The sequence below is a fragment of the Micropterus salmoides genome, unplaced genomic scaffold (genome assembly GCF_014851395.1).
Source record: "Micropterus salmoides isolate LMB-PRFRI ecotype aquatic unplaced genomic scaffold, ASM1485139v1 Ms_hic_scaffold_17, whole genome shotgun sequence".
NCBI lineage: Eukaryota > Metazoa > Chordata > Actinopteri > Centrarchiformes > Centrarchidae > Micropterus > Micropterus salmoides.
Genome location: NW_024040817.1, coordinates 18,273,370 through 18,291,493, shown reverse-complemented (window position 1 = coordinate 18,291,493; position 18,124 = coordinate 18,273,370). Strand labels below are relative to the sequence as shown.

General features: G+C 39.4%; 1 protein-coding gene across 1 annotated transcript; it reads left to right on the top strand.

Annotated features, from left to right (window-relative positions):
* The first annotated feature begins 1,987 nt into the window (after positions 1-1,987).
* On the top strand, positions 1,988-16,675 carry tmem64 (transmembrane protein 64). Its single transcript, XM_038724771.1, has 3 exons — positions 1,988-3,586; positions 11,286-11,441; positions 13,230-16,675. The coding sequence occupies exons 1-3, from the start codon at positions 2,864-2,866 to the stop codon at positions 13,419-13,421; spliced, it is 1,071 nt and encodes a 356-aa protein (XP_038580699.1). The 5' UTR covers positions 1,988-2,863; the 3' UTR covers positions 13,422-16,675.
* The last annotated feature ends 1,449 nt before the right edge of the window (positions 16,676-18,124 follow it).

Here is an 18,124-nt window from a genome sequence, read left to right as displayed (position 1 = left end):
AATTCTCAACAATAATATTTACTTGTGTAAAGGATGTGAGTACCACCACTGATACTTTTCAACATAATTTTTTTTAAATCATATTTTTTTCCTAACAGAGGCGAAAAGTAGCTATGTACAGTGTCGTGGAAATTATATTCCTGGTGAGAGGATGAGCAAATAATTGAGTTACAACGAACTGTTGTCTTAGAAGAATTTATTTAACAAAAGAGAATAAACAGAGAAGTACTACAACAAAATCAGCTGAACCGGAGGTTCTGTCTCATAGGACAGTCACTAACGTCTGGGCCAGAGCAAAGGGCTGGATGATCATTTACACAGTCTGAGTATCTATGTTTTGGGGAACAAAAGACCCTTGACTGGTCCCAGTCAAGGAAGGAGAAGAACAACTAGTGAGGAAAACAATCAACAACCCCACATCCCTGACCTAAACCACACACATGTGGACAGACTGCAATAACAAAAACAATAATAAAAAGGGAACAGTTTAAAGATTTAAAACAATATATAAGACATAATAAAAGCAGAAAAATAGCACTCTTGTAAGTACTTGCATAAAGGACAATAAGTAAAGAATAAAACAATTTTCTGCCCTTACATACAGTATTTACTGAAATACTAAAGTACAATTTTGAGGTGCTTTTGTGCTACACTCAACTACTTTTCAACATGTTATACTATATGACACCTCTCACAGATAGAAATGATTTGAAATACATTCAGCTCATAATATATCATGCATATTATTGGTTAAACAGTATAAAATGCCATTAAAATGAGCTTCACCTCTACAAGCTACCCAAAGTGGGTTCAGATCAAGAGAAGCTGGACTTGAAACTTGGATAACTATGACCTGGATGAATCTCCACAGACTCTACAAGATACGTTGTGTCATAAGTGTCTGTTAATACATCAGTAGGCCTAATTATAATCCAATACAATTATACAATGCTCTGAAAAGGGCCATTCTGCATAAGGTGTACTTTTGACACAAAGTTGCGTTTAAAATACTAAAATTTGAATGCAAGATCTGTCCAGTAATGAAGTACTTGGACACTGTGGTATTACTTGAGTAAAGGATATGAGTAGTTCTTCCACCACTGCTAATTGCAGTATAGTTTTTCAAAACACATTTCCTTCCAATCAGTGAAAATAAATATATACATTTTCTCAAGTACTGTACTTAAATACAATATTGAGTTAGACTACTTGTAAACACACTTAATAGTGTAGTCGTTTTTACTACATTTATCTGCTTTGTTATAGAGTAAATGAACCAACAGAAGCTGCACTTCTGCAAGCTACATCAAGATTCATATTTATGGGTTTGTGTCAGAAATGTCGTTCTATATTGTGGTACTGATTGTTAATAGATAAGTAAAAGATCTAAGTACATTCCTCCACTGCTTCCTTTTTGAGAAAGTGCTTCTCATTCTTAAGCTCTGTAAAGTCAGATATGTGGTTAGATTTGAAAGCCCTGTTAATTTAAGTAATTCAATCTAAATAATTGAAGAAAAATACTACCACTTCTACTGCTACTACTACTACTACTATAATAATAATAATAATTTATGGTAAGCATGCTAAGCAGGGACATTCCCCTTAGGCTGCTATATTATACTGTATGTTCTGATAAATACCTAATCCAGAATAGGAGACTATCAATACAAACCACTGGATGTGGCATACTGCATTATGTAAACTGTATGTTTTAATTAAAAATGGTGATTAGATTTGAAAGCCCTGTTAATTTAAGTAATATAATGTACAAAATTTTATTATAATAATAATAAACAGGAAGTTAATTCATTTGCACATCATGTCAGTAGTAGTTTATTCAGCATATGTGGCAGCACAGTGGCTGACAGCAATAACCACAGATGATCGATCGAACATAATTTGTCTCCAAAGCAGAGTAAATCTCGCGATGACAATCGGAGCGCTCTGGTTGGATGAGTACGTCAAACGGTCGCTCACGTGGGCCGAGGTTACTTGGCATTCTGGGACACAAACAGTGGTTGGTATGAACGGTATGAATATCTCTCACGGCGACAACAGCAGCAGCGTCCACTGTGGAAAGAAGGCGACGAGAGAAACAACACCCAGCTAGCAGAGAAAGGGCAGACAGGTTTTTCATATCAGACTTCTGCATCTTGTTTGTTGCTCTGTTGTCCGGGAGAAGCGGACGTGGAGGCCAGTTAGTCTCTGAAATGCAACGGTGGACTTTATCCACGCAGAGAGTTATTTAGCTAACGACAGGAGTAAGTTGGCCTCACTGTGTTCTATACTAGTGGGTTAACGTTAGCTAGATGGCAATGCTGGTCGAGTCATAAAAGTTGATGTCTTTGCACCACTTCGCTTCTAGTCATCTCACTCCGAAGAAGAAGGATTGTTTTGTCGCTGTCCTCACAGCTCGTCTCTTTCCTGCCCTGACAGCTGCCTCCATCCATTGACTCTAAATTGTCCTGAGCTAAGAGGGGACAACTCTGAATATGGCGAGTGTTTCTGACAGAGACTACAAAACTGGCATTTTAAAGTCATTGGCCTGGCACGTTGACCAGCTTGTGTACCCAAGATAAACATTGTTTAACTGGACAATTCGTGTAATGGCCAAGGAGAGTGGTGGAAAAAATCTTTTTATCTCACTACACAGTTGTTCTCAGAGTTGCATAACAATGTGTTACCACTGCTGAAACCGTTTTCTTAACAGTTTATAAGTACTTCTCTGTTGAAGCTCAACAAATTGATATTGCTAGACATGGATTTGCGCTGAATGTGAAGATTGTCTGGAAATCTCAAACATCACAGCTGTCTCCAGGTCGGACGGTTCATCTGAGCCCTGCTGCTGGTCCCTAAAGCTTATATGAGGGCCAACATGTCAGTGTCGGGGTCCACGACTGTACATCTTTTCACCAAGCTTGTCAAGCACGCTGTGGGCAAGGCACAGATCCAGCTGAACCGCTGGCTGCAGAGGACTGCCACAGATGATTGTGACAAAGTTGACATCCTGATATGCAGCGCCTTTGACGAGACTGGGGTTGGCATAGCGAGGTCAGACGGAGACCCTGAGGTTATCGGTGCCACAGGGGGAATGACCTTCAGCACCAGTGGAGAGTTCAGACATCCGTGCTGTATTACCACCTTTTGCTTCAAGAGCGCCCTGCTGGCGTGCATCCTGACTGCTGTGTGCTTCTCCTCGGTTGCCCTCGTGCGCCAATACCTCAAGGACCTTCTGCTCTGGGTGGAGAGCCTGGACAGCCTCGTTGGAGCCTTGCTGTTTATAGTTGGTTTGATTATCGTGTCGTTCCCGTGCGGATGGGGATATATTGTTCTTAATGTGGCAGCTGGCTACCTCTATGGCTTTGTGCTGGGCATGGGACTAGTTATGGTGGGAGTTTTAATAGGGACCTTTGTGGCACACCTGGTGTGCAAACGACTATTGACTGACTGGGTGCTGAACAAGATAGGGAACAGTGAACAGCTCAGTGCTGTCATACGAGTTGTGGAAGGAGGAAGTGGACTCAAAGTTGTGGCCTTAGCGAGACTCACCCCCATACCTTTTGGGCTCCAAAATGCAGTTTTCTCGGTGAGTATGAAAACACTATTACCAGCTTTTCCTTTTCACCTCAGAAGGACAGCCATGTAATGTCCTTTGTAAGCTCAGATGGGTTTAAGCAGAAAGGTCAAACAGCAATAGACCAGACAGGAGAGGGGCTCATTAACCTACTGGGGAACGGTTCAACAAATCACAAGCAGTCATGTGAATCAAACCTGTGACCTTTTTGATTTTAGAAGGATTTCCTTATTGCTAGGCAAACCTACCACACAGGGGAAATCATAACTAGCCGGAAACCACTCTCGAGGAACAGACAGGGAGTATTGCAGGTAGATGTTCATCATTTTAGTTGTGATGAATTTTAGATGTTGAACATTGTAGTTGACCTGTTACTTCACTGTTCAAGACAGACCACAGTCAGAGCAGACATGGAAAGTCCAGTCCCCACAGAATGGAAACTCGTTCCTCTCATGGAAAGAGGGCGTGCTCCTATGAAATGGATTCTACTGTCGCCTAAGGACATCAATTATTTTATCAATTTGAACTATTGGTATCACATTTGATATCACTAGTTTGGGTTTTCATATTTGGAGCCATGTTTGTTGGGAACTCAAAAATCATCTGGTTATGTTGGTCATGTAGATTACATGATGTACATTGTTGTTGTTTTTCTGTAAAAAAAAATCTGAAGTCATCGGTGAAGGTAACAAACACCATGTAATCTACATTTTAAAGCTAAGCAGTATCAGGATATTGCTTTAAGCTGCATTTCTACGCTTAACCCGATGCCCTTGACCTTCATACATGCTGTAAATAATTTAGACTTGCTGATTACCCTTCTCAGTCAACTCATTGATACCTCCCAAATAGTAAACGCCTTGAGCGTTACTGTATTGTAGAAAATCAGCTGGGAGGTCACGCATCATGTACAATGTCATGCCAGTTGAATGAAAAATGAAGAATATGAACCTGAAGGTGAACTTGATGTTACTTGGCCATTCAGGCTTACATCTCCAGAGTAGTACAAGCCAGACTGCTGCAGACTGTCTCCAATTGCGCCAGATTATACAGTTTCTCTCACACAGAGCTGGAATTACCTCACCAGTACCACATTTTCAAACCAATTACCTTCCAAAAATATTCATACGGTTGTTTACACTAAATGTTGAAATAATAAGGCTTTAAAGGTGGAGACAAGTTAGATTAAATAGCTGTAACTTCAGTGTGCTGGAATAGCACTAACTGTAAAGTAGGGCTGCAACTATTGATTGTTTTTATTATCGATTAATCTGTCGATCATTTTCTCAATTAATGGATTAGTTGTCTGATCCACAAAATGGTGAAAAATGTTGATCTGTTTACCAAAGCCAAAGATGACGTCCTAAAAAAATCTCATTTTGTCCAAAACCCAAAGATTTTCAGGTTAGTGTCACAGAAGAGTAAATAAACTAGAATATATTCACATTTAAGAAGCTGGAATCAGCGAATTTTGACTTTTTTTTTTCTTAAAAAATTACTCAAAACGATTATCGAAATATTTGCAAATTAATTTAATAGTTGTCAGTCAATCGACTAATCGTTGCAGCTCCACTGCAAAGCAATAACAAGTATTTGCACAATAGAAAACTGTGTCTCAAGTTTTTTCCTTTGTGTATTCTGTGTAAATAAGCAAGTGATTATAGTTTGTTAATGTGCCTATATACATCTATACACAGACATTTTGACCTGACGCTGATCTGACTGGCAAAGCCATGAACTGCGTTTATGGGAAAATATCTCTCCAGAAGAGAATCAAAATAGTGTTGAAGGCAGAAACCAACAGTCATTCAGAAGTGAATGCAGTGAGGGGAGCTTGAAAGGCATTAATAGCTTAAAGCTTGAAGGAGTTGATGCACAGGCCTGAGGCAGGAAAAGGAAAAAGGAGATGATGTAAGTGAGTTTCACAAGCACAGTAATTGCATGCTGCAAAACTAGTAACTTTTCCGGGGTGACTGATTTACTTAGACGTTTCTCGGCTGTATGGAGATTGGGTATTTGTCTTTGGCTTTTGACAGTTCTGTATACACACATTCATAACCAACCTACAATAAACACTCACTATGTGAAACTCATTTACATCTTTTTGATTGTGTCCGAGCTGTATTGACCCAACTCTACATTTACAGGCCATAGTTGATAGACGTTTTCCATTTTAATTTCATTATATTAAAAGCTGTTTCTAATACTTTGTCAAACCCCCATTAACACGCATAGGGGGTATTACATTATTAAAAACCTTCCCCTACAGCCTCCAAAATCACATTAGAGTTGAGTCAACACCTCTCATTTGACAGAGTCTAAATAAATTATAAATAAAGTGTTTCTGGTTTCAGTTAATTACAGGGAAACTGGATTGGATTACATTGCAGGGGTGTAGATCAGAGTGTTGATGCCTTACTCTCTTTGTAGTAAGTTAGCATGTTGGGCTGCCTTTTGCAAAATAGTTTGTCGTGCTATTGTAAAGAGAGCAATGTGCTAAACCTAATTTATAATTAACTTGTTATAATATACATGTATTTTATGTGGTTCAGCTTAATTCTATTTTAATTCAGCATCAACTATAATTATTGTCAGTGTAGTAAATTTTTGTATTAAGTGACAGAAAGGCCTTGCAAGTAAATTTCACATTGGATTTGGATTATAATATTTGCATATATAGATCAGATAATGTTCAAAATTATGATTAAATAGTAAAGTAAAACTAACAGCATAAAGTCCCTGCTACATGTTAGAAATGGCATTATTTTCATTATATAGTAATCTGTCGATTGTTTTCTCGATTAATCTGTTAATGAGTTTGTCTTTAAAATGGCCCTTTATAATTTCCAACAGCGTACTGAGATGTATTCTGATTGCTTGTTTTATTTTATTTGACCAACAGTCCAAAATCCAAAGATACTCAGTTTACTATCACTGTGACAAACAAAAGCATCAAATCACCACATTTCAGAAGATGGAATCAACAGATGTTGAGCTTTCAAACAATTACTTGCTCATTATTGATGACTAAGACACTTTCAGATAACTCAAAATAGTTATTTGGCAAGTGTGAGGTGAGATCATCCCAGGAATCAGCTTACGTACAAGAAGTTCTGCTGGCAGTAAACATTTTTGCTGCATGTGTTGATTGACTGATGGGTTGGTTATTTGAGAAGCATCTCAAATTCAAATGCTTTGGCGGTGACATTAGAGTTGAACAGTGAGGCAGCCACTTTAGCATGAACAAACAAAAATGCATGTTTAGAGTCGGGCGCTAACCTGTTGAGGTGCTCTTGAAAATCTGAGATAATTATGTGTAAGTTCACGTGAATGAAGGTTGAAGGCGAGTGTCTTCCTCCACTGTTAAGAAATTGGCGTCATAACTCAATGTATGTGTTTTAAATTGAGCGTGTAAGAAACTTGTATTGTTTTTTTTGTGACGGGCACTCTGGAAATACTTCAGTGAACAGTGAAAGCTCCAAGCGAAGAGTAAGACAGTTTAAGATGGTACAAATTAATAATTCCTTTGTATTAGTCCCACACTATGGTCAGCTGTTCACCTGTAAAAAGGCTTCCTTTACCCAACAGGACTTACAAACCTAGCAGATGGTCTTTTTTGCCTGACTGACTTAAATGGCTTCTGTTTGTTCATGTATGTTGATTCACCCTTTCGGGTCCATGGTTGGGAAACAGTCCAAAGGCTGCTGTGCCTCTCATGTCAGGACCGTGGCTTAAACTTTGACAGTAGTTTCTACATGAACTTAATGTTCAGGTCTGCAGATGTGAAAATGAGGTGTCAAAGTCAAAGGGACGGCCTTTTTTACACCCACTGTGTTTCCCAGTTTCTGCCACTGCCACTTTTTATGCTTGCTCGGGGGCATTATCTATGAGCAAACAAACACAAAGGATGTCAGCTTTCAAGCAGCTCACTCACAACTGCTACAAAAGTGGGTCAGATTTGGTTGAATGATAGTTTGCATGTGTCATATTTCCGTTGCTTAATTTCAGCTTATGACAGCTGTTTGTCTTTGAAAATGCAGCTTTTCTGTGTTTGTCATGACTTTTGAGATTGTTCCCTTTTGATGCATTTTGGGTTTGCATATTTAAAGATATCATCCAGTTTCTTTTTAACTAATGCAACTGCATTTTGGACAAAGGTTTCGCCTCTTTTCAGCTAATTTGTGTGGCTTATGTTGCTTTGAAATCTCACTTATCAAAGGCCTGATTTCCACAACAGTTTAATTGAGAAATCATTTTGTCTAATGCCTGTATCTCAATTGAGCATTCATACCCAATGACAGTGTGAATAGGGTCGTTCATAGTGCTGAACCTACAGAGAATTATCACCTGAATCTGCAGCGCCCCTTGGCTTTACAGAGCTTTTATAGCCCGTTTCAGCTCATTGTGTGGCTGTCTGGTTCCACAACTTGTGGTTCACTCTCACTACTCTTACAGTGTCATTTTTGGCTGCAGAAAGAATCTCTTTATAGTAATAAAGCTCGTACAACCCAGTGTTCACTACCTGCTCTGCACAAACAGCAGACAGTAGCTGGTGATGAAGCTATTAGCAGCTAAAGAGCCAGATATTTCCCTCAGAAGTTGGTAGAGACCAAAAACAGAGCCTTTGTAAAAGAAGAGTGAATATTGGACATTTGCCAGGTGAACATGACTCCAAATTATATTGTAGCTCCTTAACTGCTGGATCTGTAAATAAGCAATGGTTTGTTGACAACCTTAAGGTTCAGTGTGTTAGTTTTAGTAGCATCCAGTGGTGAGGGTTGCGAATTGCAAACAGCAGCTCACGGTGCATTCACATGCTCCTCAGATGGTCCCACTACAAATATGTGTTGGATTAGCATTATCAGACCATATAAACAACACACAGACATCTAGTTCACTCTACATGTACAGCAAACAGGCTAATCGTTATAACCATGTGACGTTTGCAAAATGTGTATATGCACGAATCAAAGTTCTGCATTCTTCTTTATGTCTCATGTACACTTTTATATTCTCTTTTTGGAATAAATATTTAAAGAGGTAAAAAAGATTCTGAATGAATACACAATCACTCACCACCCAGCCCTCCCTGTCCAAGCGAGCAAGAGAAGCTACGGTGACTTCTAATAAACTAGATGACTACTACTACTGACATTTTGTTGCTGTTGTTCTTCGTACGTATTCAACGTAGTGACGAAACACGCTCTGGAGAGCAGTTTGTCCATTTGGGCTACTGTAGAAGAGGACCGGCGATGTGTGTATATATATATATATATATATATATATATATATATATATATATATATAGAAAAGGCTCATTCTAAGGTATTAAAAACATAATGGCTCATTATGTAAAGTCTTTATACACCACGGAAAACATAGTTATGTGTATTATATTGCAATTCTGTCAAACGATTCTCCTAAATATTACAAACTGAACCTTTTAAAAGGTGATTTGTCAATGTTGTTAACAACTTGTTTCTGCTGCCCCCAAGTGGCCAAATAAACGGTTTAAACAAATTTATTGACTAAACCATCATTCAGGGTCGGTAGAACTGGAGAAAATCAGGCTGCTGACTCCTCGCACACAAACCTTAGTGTGAAACCTTTTCTTCCAGCTGGTGAAGTGAGTGCCATTGTGCAGCCTTCACTGGGGAGTTTAGCCAGCCCTGCAAGCAGGAAGCAGGCTAATAAGCTGAATCCCCAGGTTCACTTGCCTCCACTGCTACAATCCTACTTCCCCTCCCGGAGGGGTTTCGAACCCAGCTGAGCCTCTCACTGTACACCTTGTAATTCTTCTTATCTGGTGGCTCATTATTAAGCAGCCTAGTTGATCGTGTACCTTTTTTATGATCTTATTCTTAACAATAAAATGTGAAACTAAGCGCCGTGGGTGACTTCCAGGCCCATACTGGTGGAACACGTACACGGTTGAAATAAGTACTGTTTGCTCTGGCCTTGGTAAGCACTTTCTGTGGATGAGGCTACATTTCACCATGCCCCCCATTTCTTTCTGCTGAAGTGGATGGTGCTACATTATAGCGGGTAACCTAAAACGACACAAAGACTGCAGCAGTTAGCAAAACAAGGGGACAGCTCAGGAAGAGTGTTTGTGAATCCTTTGCGGATGAAGTGGACATATTCAGGTCTCCACGTGTATTTTATTACAGCTTTTAACGCTGCTCACTGGCCTTGCTCCATCCCTCTGCTGTCATAATGAGCTGATGAAGCAATTGGGGAATTCAGTGATTTATAGGGCACTAACTACAGGCAGACATGTTTGCGCAGCCTTTAATTACGCTCTGTGCTTCACCCTTCGTTACAAAAGGAAAACCCTGCATGTGTCCAGATAAAAAGGGCACTCTGCATCACAGAACCAATCCTGAAATTTACTATGCAGTCAAGATACCCTACTTCCTGTTTTGTTTACAAGTACAGACTCAGACCTGCATTGCTGCTGCTCTGAATAAATCAGGTCAAGTGTGTTTTTTCACTTGAATTTGCAGATTATTTTGATACACAGGCTTGCTGAGGCGAGTAGGAGGTTCAGTGGGTATTCTCTGCGTGGTTATAAAAATACCAACGACTAGCCCTTCCCTGGTCGTATATAAGACAACTGCTAGATGCCTGGGTGGAAAGACTTCAGAAGACATGTGCTTCACAACTCAGGGAGGATGGCTGCGAGAAAGAGAGTGGATTCGTTTTTATTCTTCTGCAGCTCTCACAGGCTTACATGTCACGTCTCAGATCAGCCGAAGGCATTTTGACTGTGTTGACACATTGTGTGGACATATCAGCGCTGATCTCTGAAGGAGAAAAACCTGTTATATGATTGTACTGCTCAACTAAACATAATGAGGAAAAATGGCTTGGTAACAACATTAGCTTGATTAACCAGGTTCTGTTAACGTCCTGTGAGGTGTAACCCAGGCTGCTATCAGTGTGTAGCGTGATAACAGGAGAGGATTTAGTGTCTATCAATGCGAGGAGACATTTGGGCTGGATCTAGCATAAATGTTTTCCAGCCCTGATAACTGATCATTTTGGCACAGGCAGCGTCTTGCAGCAACACTCCATGGGCCCCGACACACCACTATCAGTCTTAACGGGTAGAGAGTGCCAAGGTCACATCCTCACACACCCAGCATAGATACACATCAGCTTATGTCATCACTTGATCAAGGGTGACAGTGACGTAGCCACTTTAGTTTAAATTCAGGTGGATGAGATGAAATGGATAGTATTAGTATTCAGATCCTTTACCTAAGTAAAAGTACCAGTACAACAACTCAAAATACTCTTTTACTATGTAAAAGTAAAAGTTCTGCATTTAAAGTCCTACTTAAGTAAAAATACAAAAGTATCATCAGCAAAATGTACAAAAGTAAAAGTGCCCTTGACTGGAAAATTGTTATATATTAAATAATATATTGTTAATACTCATGCATTAATGTATAAGCAGCATTGTACTGTAACTGCTCAAGGTGGAGCTAGTCTGAACTACTTTATATATAGTTAGCTAGTTTAGTCAACCTGTTATTGAACTTCCACCATAATCTTTAATATGAATGCATAATAGAGGGTTGATGTTGACTGCTTGACTATAATATATTTATCTTATTTCAGTAAATATCTATAGTATAGGTTTTCCAGTGCGCTTAAATCTTTAAAATTTCTTTTTAATTTTACAAGACGTTTCTCTTTTTTTAAGATCACAGACGTGTCCTTGCCAAACTACCTGGTGGCCTCCTCTGTGGGCCTGCTGCCCACTCAGCTCCTCAACTCCTACCTGGGCACCACGCTTCGCACCATGGAGGACGTCATCGCCGAGCAGAGCGTCAGCGGCTACTTTGTGTTCAGCCTGCAGGTGAGCTGATGGTGATTAATCGTGTTATACAACCATGTGTTGTAAAATGATAAATCTACCTGGGCACTACGTGTGAAGGTGCTTATTGCTAAATGTGCTGAAATGATGGATTTCACATTTTTCTTTGCAGTCTTAAAATGTCCAAGTCAGTGTTAATTAAGGTGTCTTGTTTTGAATATTTTTGTGATTCCTTTAAAAATGCTTTTTGCACTATATTATGTAGCAAATCTTTGGCACGTTGGTCGACCAGGTACATTATTTAGTTCACCAGGATATTGAAATGACAACAGGAGGTCCTCTAGCACCCAGACACAAGAGACTGTCTGGTTCAGAGAAATGCAGCTTGGACATTTCACAGTGGCAGTGATGATGATGATAATGCATCAAGCACACGCAGACAGCTGGTGACACACCTGTTCCCCTTTCCTGTGAACAGCTTGTTGATAATAATAACGTGACATACAGCTCTGGACTACTCAAACTCATGTGACATGTTTTGTCGGTGGATGAGTGCTTTTTTACCCTCCCTTATATTCAGAATATATTTTGTCTGCCAAGCCAGTCAAACCTTATACTAGTGCAAAAGCATTGACATCTATGCAAAAGCTTTGACATCTACCTCTCTCGCTGTGTTTAGTTACATAAACATCTACAGCATGAATGCTGAGCCTCGTGTAGATATGTAGAATATGCCCAGAGTTCGATTCAGCTCACTCAACTAGCATTTGAAGCTGTCACCACATCTCAAACACCTGTTCAGCTTCATTAAGCCCTCACAGGTGCTCAGGGATCCGGGGTTGTTTCTGAGGGCAGCATCAGACAGGGTCACGGGGGTCAGAGGTCAAGGGTCAGTTTAAAATTAAGTATGTATCAGTGTTTCATGCAGAACTCAAAGCTGTTGCTCCAAATTGACAACAACTGGCCTTAATCACACAGAAGCCTTTTTTTGGTGGGAAATAATACATTTGTGGTGACCTTTAACTGCAGGTAAGGATGGACCAATCCAATTTGCCGGATGGGAATCAGGGGCCAGTGCTGACCAGACACCACACCTACGTTAAATAAATTTCTTTGTCAGTGTCATTATAAAATGTAGTCTTTCCAGTTTTTAATACCGTAGCAATCCTGACCTTGCCTCTGAGGAATAGTTTATAGACATTTTGCAAAATCTGCTTTCGGGAACAGTAAGTTCCAGGAGTCTTGGTTGTCTGCTTTTTGAACAGATTAAATAAACAAGATATAATGTTTTAATTATGAAGCTTTAGAGGTGCTGAGAGATTTTGTTACCTTTGAGCAAAGCCAGGCTGGTGATTTTCCCGTTTCCAGTGTTTGTGCTAAGCTAAGCTAACCATCTGCTAGATGTAGCTTCATGCATATCATACAGATTTTATATTTGGTAATAAGAGACCATTTGTATCAGATTGGGTGTCATATTGGTATACTGATTTGAAGTATCTGAAGTGGTATCAGGATTGAAGAAAAATCTGACAGCTAGTAGCAAACTAGCTTCTAAGATTTTAGATTAATTTTAAAGCTTTGTCTATCTGAAGGTCTCACAATAGACTTAAGTGTTGACTGTGCAGAACACTATAGTAATCTTTCAAACAAGAGTTTGTAGTTGTTGTAGTACACCGACACACTTCCGAATATAGTGGAGTTCAGTTCACCACAACCACAACTAAACGTAAAGCCTCAAAAATGACCACAAAAGTGAATAAACAAGAAAAGACCGCTATGCGCAGCTGTGTTTAAGGCCACACGATAACTTCCTCCTCCTGTCCTCTGCAGATTGTCATCAGCATCGGCCTGATGTTCTACGTTGTGCACCGCGCTCAGGTAGAGCTCAACGCAGCCATCGCAGCCTGCCAGATGGAGCTCAAGTCCTCACACATGAACGGCTCCTCCACCAATCACAGCGGCTTCACCTACTGCAGCAAGAGGGCGACGGCTGGCGGTGGAAACTGCGTTAATGTGGTGTGAACCGCAAATCATCACTCGAGGCAGAAGCTCTCATGACTTGGTCACCGTATTATAAGACTGCAGAGCTTTGGGGGAACCCGGCCGATTTTAGACGGTGTCTGAAACATGTTGGTGGCGTGATATTTAATTTTCAACATTATATTCTGACCCACCTGTGCAAGGAAACCCTGAAAGCGTGTCTTTAATCTGTACGGTGTTTTAAAAGGTGCTGATGGAAATGGTTTTACGGTACATTATCTTGGGAGATTTTTTAAATTCTTTTCATTACGGTACTTCTTAACATTTACTCTGTTGCAGGAGATGTTAATGACATGATGTTTTGAAATTTCAGAGTTGGCTGAGTAAGATTAATATTAAAAAATAAGCTAGGCATTAATGGCCTGCTAACACTATGAATGTGCAATCTGGAGCTTTCTAGAAAACCAAGGAACTGTTTTTCCATTTCAATGTCTAAAGAATGCCAACCTATGCACCTTTGTTTCATACAATGTCTGTTTTTATTTTAAAAGATTTCATGATTTGTCTACATCCAGTGCAAATAATAAGGGCATTATTCATATTTTTGAAACATTTGGCTGTTTAGTCCAGTGCATTTAATTTTTTTTTTCAAGTGTCTTATTTTTGGACTTTTGAGAGAGGGGGAAAGCTCTTGCTCAGCATTACTGGCCTCTCCCGACTGTGTGATTTCTGCTGGCTTACGGCCACATTATCTGGATTGGCCTTGTCTGCCTGGAGATCATTTATTGCGCTTCTGCGGTTTTGATAAGAGCAGCTGGAGAGGAGAGCAGATTTCACAGCAGGAAACTCAGGAATGTTTCTGCCAGGAAAGTTGAAGTGCGGCGTGATCTCGGTAGCACAGGCACATGTTCTGCTACAGAAAGATTCCCACACGGAACTGAAACTGAGATGCTTTGTTTTACTTTTTTGTTTGGCTGTGAGATTATCCATTCAGATTATTATAGTTTTTGCTTAAGATCATAATTTTGACAATTCTGTGCAATATGAAGAACGGTGACAAAATGGCATGAATGTCATATTTCAGTGCTGAAACCAAACTAATCAGAAATGCTCTCACGTGTACAAAATAACAGCTACGTCTGTTTTTATTTAAGGTTTTACGTACATTATAGACAAGTAAGTTAGATGAGCTAAAGAGGCTGATATTTTTTTATATCATAATTTGGTAAAGCTTATCAGACGCCTAACACTGACCCCACCTGTTCTGAGGATACATGTGACTTATGACTTACTTCATTTTATTACTTAAAGCTGGGGTAGGCAACGTTGCACAAACCAGCAAGAGACAGCTAGACTGTGAAAGTATCCAACCTCCCTCCAAAGCCATTACACCCCAATGGGTGCACAGGCAGAGTGTGTGCAGGTTGGTATGTAGACATTTTATTTGGACTGAATGAAAATTAAATAATTGGCCATGCTTGTTATAGTCCTGCGACAGCCACAGATACTGGATTTATTTTACATTTTTGTGTCAGCACATTATTGATTGCTGTCGCGATGTAAAGAGAATTTCAATGAATATAACAAAAAATGCTTCTGAAATAAATTGCCTACCTCTGCTTTAATGTTGCTGTCAGTTCTAGACATAATCTATCTAATAATACAACAACAATGTTCTCATGCTGTTTGTTCCTTTGCACTGTCCACTACAACAGACAAAACATTATTTTCATACAGATAAGTTTGGGGTTTGGTTGGTCAGAAGTTGAAACTGATGTGTCTCAGAAGCCGACAATCAAACACAAAATGGACACTAATTCATGAATGTGACGATACTTTATTATTTTTACATGAATTATTGTGATGCTGCTCCTCAGACAAAGTCTGATTGAGGAATAATAAGGGCTCTTATATGAAAAAATCCATCTTTATGTCCCTCTATTTGTTCACAAAAGCCTGATTTGTAATGTTGGCACACATTTTTATTTTTCATTTTAATTTTTCTACTATTTTTTTCTCGTCGAAGTCAGAATAAATGTTCGCACAAACACATTCCATGCTGTCAGACCTCTGAGAAGCTGTAGAGTTATTTTCATGCTAAATGTTGGTTGAAAGGGCCCCTTCCTGTCTGAATTTAGCAATAAAGTCCTACCAATAAGATCTTTAGCCAAGTGTTGGGAATAGCTGTTTACTTCCACTGTTAAAGATCTGATGGGAAACATTAATTTTCCATTGACAAGTGAACACAAACTGCATTCGCGTTGTTAGTTGATCCATGTTCCACTGTAAGGATGAGTATCAGTGTTTCCAGGTTTGTGTTACAGTGTTAAACCTGTGTGTTCTCCCTCTGCCTGTTGATGGACATTTTTCTGCGCTGCCTGTAGTGGAGAAGAGATACACAAACATCTGCAATCAGAACAGCTTGTTCGGCACCTTCTTTGGAGAGTCCTTAAATCCTACTGATCAGTTATTGGCGTTTAGCGATCAGTCTCTCGCTCCTGTCACATAAAAAAATGCTGGATCCAACCCAGACAGTGTTCCAGTTCCTTACTTGAATTGGAAGTTTACACAGAGAGAGAGAGAGAGAGAGGGGATCACATTTTTATGGCTGCGGGATTTAAAAAATCTGCTCACTGCTCTTCACTTTCTCACTTCTTAAAAGTGGGGAGATGAGTTTTTCTCACATCCTGATGAGAAAATGTTGTAAATAGACAAGTGTTTTCACCTGACAGCAAGTGTCCCTACCCTCCAAACAAAGTGTGATTCGATGAAGCTGTTCTGCTTAAATGTGGAAGAGATGTGGAACGTCATACCATGTTTAACGCAAAAATCAAACAAATGAAACTTGATCGGCCTTCGTGGACACTTAATAATATTTTAGTCTCTCAACTGGGATTTTGTAAACTTGAGATTGTGGAAAAATGAGCAGTTTTACAGTAAAGGCTTTGGTTCGTCCTTGGTGGGCTCTACTTTACTTAGATATAGTTATGCAACAACTGATTCCTAAGGGAAGTATATTTCATAGACACCCACACAAGACCTGAATCTGAGACGTAATTGCACACGTGAACTGTTCTATTGTACAGTGTGATACCATTAACTTAAAGGGTCAAGTTGAGGGTCTCGTTTGGTGCTATGAAATGCAATACTTCCCATCTGTATCAAGTGCATTACACATATGCTGTATTTTGTAATACAGAATTTTACAGTGTATAAATAATGTATTTATCACTGTATGATGCTTGTCCAATTTTATTTATGAGAGAGAATAAAACCTGTCTGAATTTGTTACAAAATTTTTGTTCAGTTTTTTTAAAAACTTATACTAATATATAATATATATAAAAAAATCCTTGTAAGGATTAATAATTACTCTATATTTAAAACAGTTTTTCAAGGGATTTCCCCCTTTCTGGTCTATATTTCCGGCCTCTGCTGAATTATTTTTATCCCAGGTGAAGAGAAAATTTATCCCCACTTAAAAGTGATCAATGCTGCTTCACTAGTGGTGCAACAGATCACAATAAAACAATTATTTTTATGAATAAAAACTTTTAAAAACATCCCACCCTCTGTATTTTTCACAAATTGCACCCTGGATAGAATAGACATTTTTGCAAGTATCGCCCCCATATCTGCGCTTTAATATAAGGCTACATCTAGCAGTCTGTTAGCTTATTAACTTAGCATGAAGAGTAGTAATGGGGCAACAGCTAGCATGGCTCAATCAAATGGTTACAACAAAAGTCAAACTCTCAAGCTTACTGATAAGCACTTTTTATGGTGTTTCTTTAAAGGAGACATATTATACTTTTCCATATTTTATGACTTATCTACAATGTTACAATGTAGGATGTTCATGTTAAACATGGCCAAAGCTTCAAATAATGACGTTAAAGTATGTAAAAGAAATCCCTGAGCTCTGTTTGGTTCAGTGGTTCCCTGAACACCCTGTTGTGTACGCAAGTGCTCTGCATTTTACTGCCTTTTTAACATGTTAAAACGGCTTGGGTTGATTGGGTAACACCTGTGACACGCCCACAAAACGGGACAAAACATACCTCTAAGATCATTGCAGAACATTGCACAACCTTGCAAGGAAACATGTCGTTCAATCCCAAAACGTTTCAAACCGGTGCAAAACGTTTTGAGATTGAACTCACCCCTGGTAACATGCTTCAGGTCTTGGCCAATCAGAAGACAGTGGGCTTTGAGAGGGTGGGCCTTAAAGAGACAGAAGCATCCACAGCTTGTTTCACACAGAGACTGAAATGAAGCCCTACATGTAGTGCCAGTATAAGATAGAACATAATTTTTTTTCAAACTTTGAATCATGCAAAGCTGCCATACAGGGGTCACAGAACTACAATATACGACTGGAAATGCAGTATAATAGGTCTCCTTTAATCTGTACAAAAAACTGTGTAAAAAAAAGAATTTGCTGTTTTATGGACAATTTCTTGGCAACCGACCTGTAAAGAGTTGCCCGTCAACTGTTTAGAGCCATGAAATTGTCCGGCACATAACCCCTGTAAAACGGTAAACTATTATTTTTTTCACATCAGTTTCTGTACTGATTAAACAAAGGAGATACAACATGTTCATTTGTGAGCTTTAGAGGTGTTGGAAGACAGATGCTGTTACCATTTGACAGAGCCAGGTTAGCTGTTCCCCTGTTTCTAATCGTTGTCCTGAGCTAAAGCTAAGCTAGCTGGCTGCTGGCGGTAGTGTTGTAGTACTCGAAA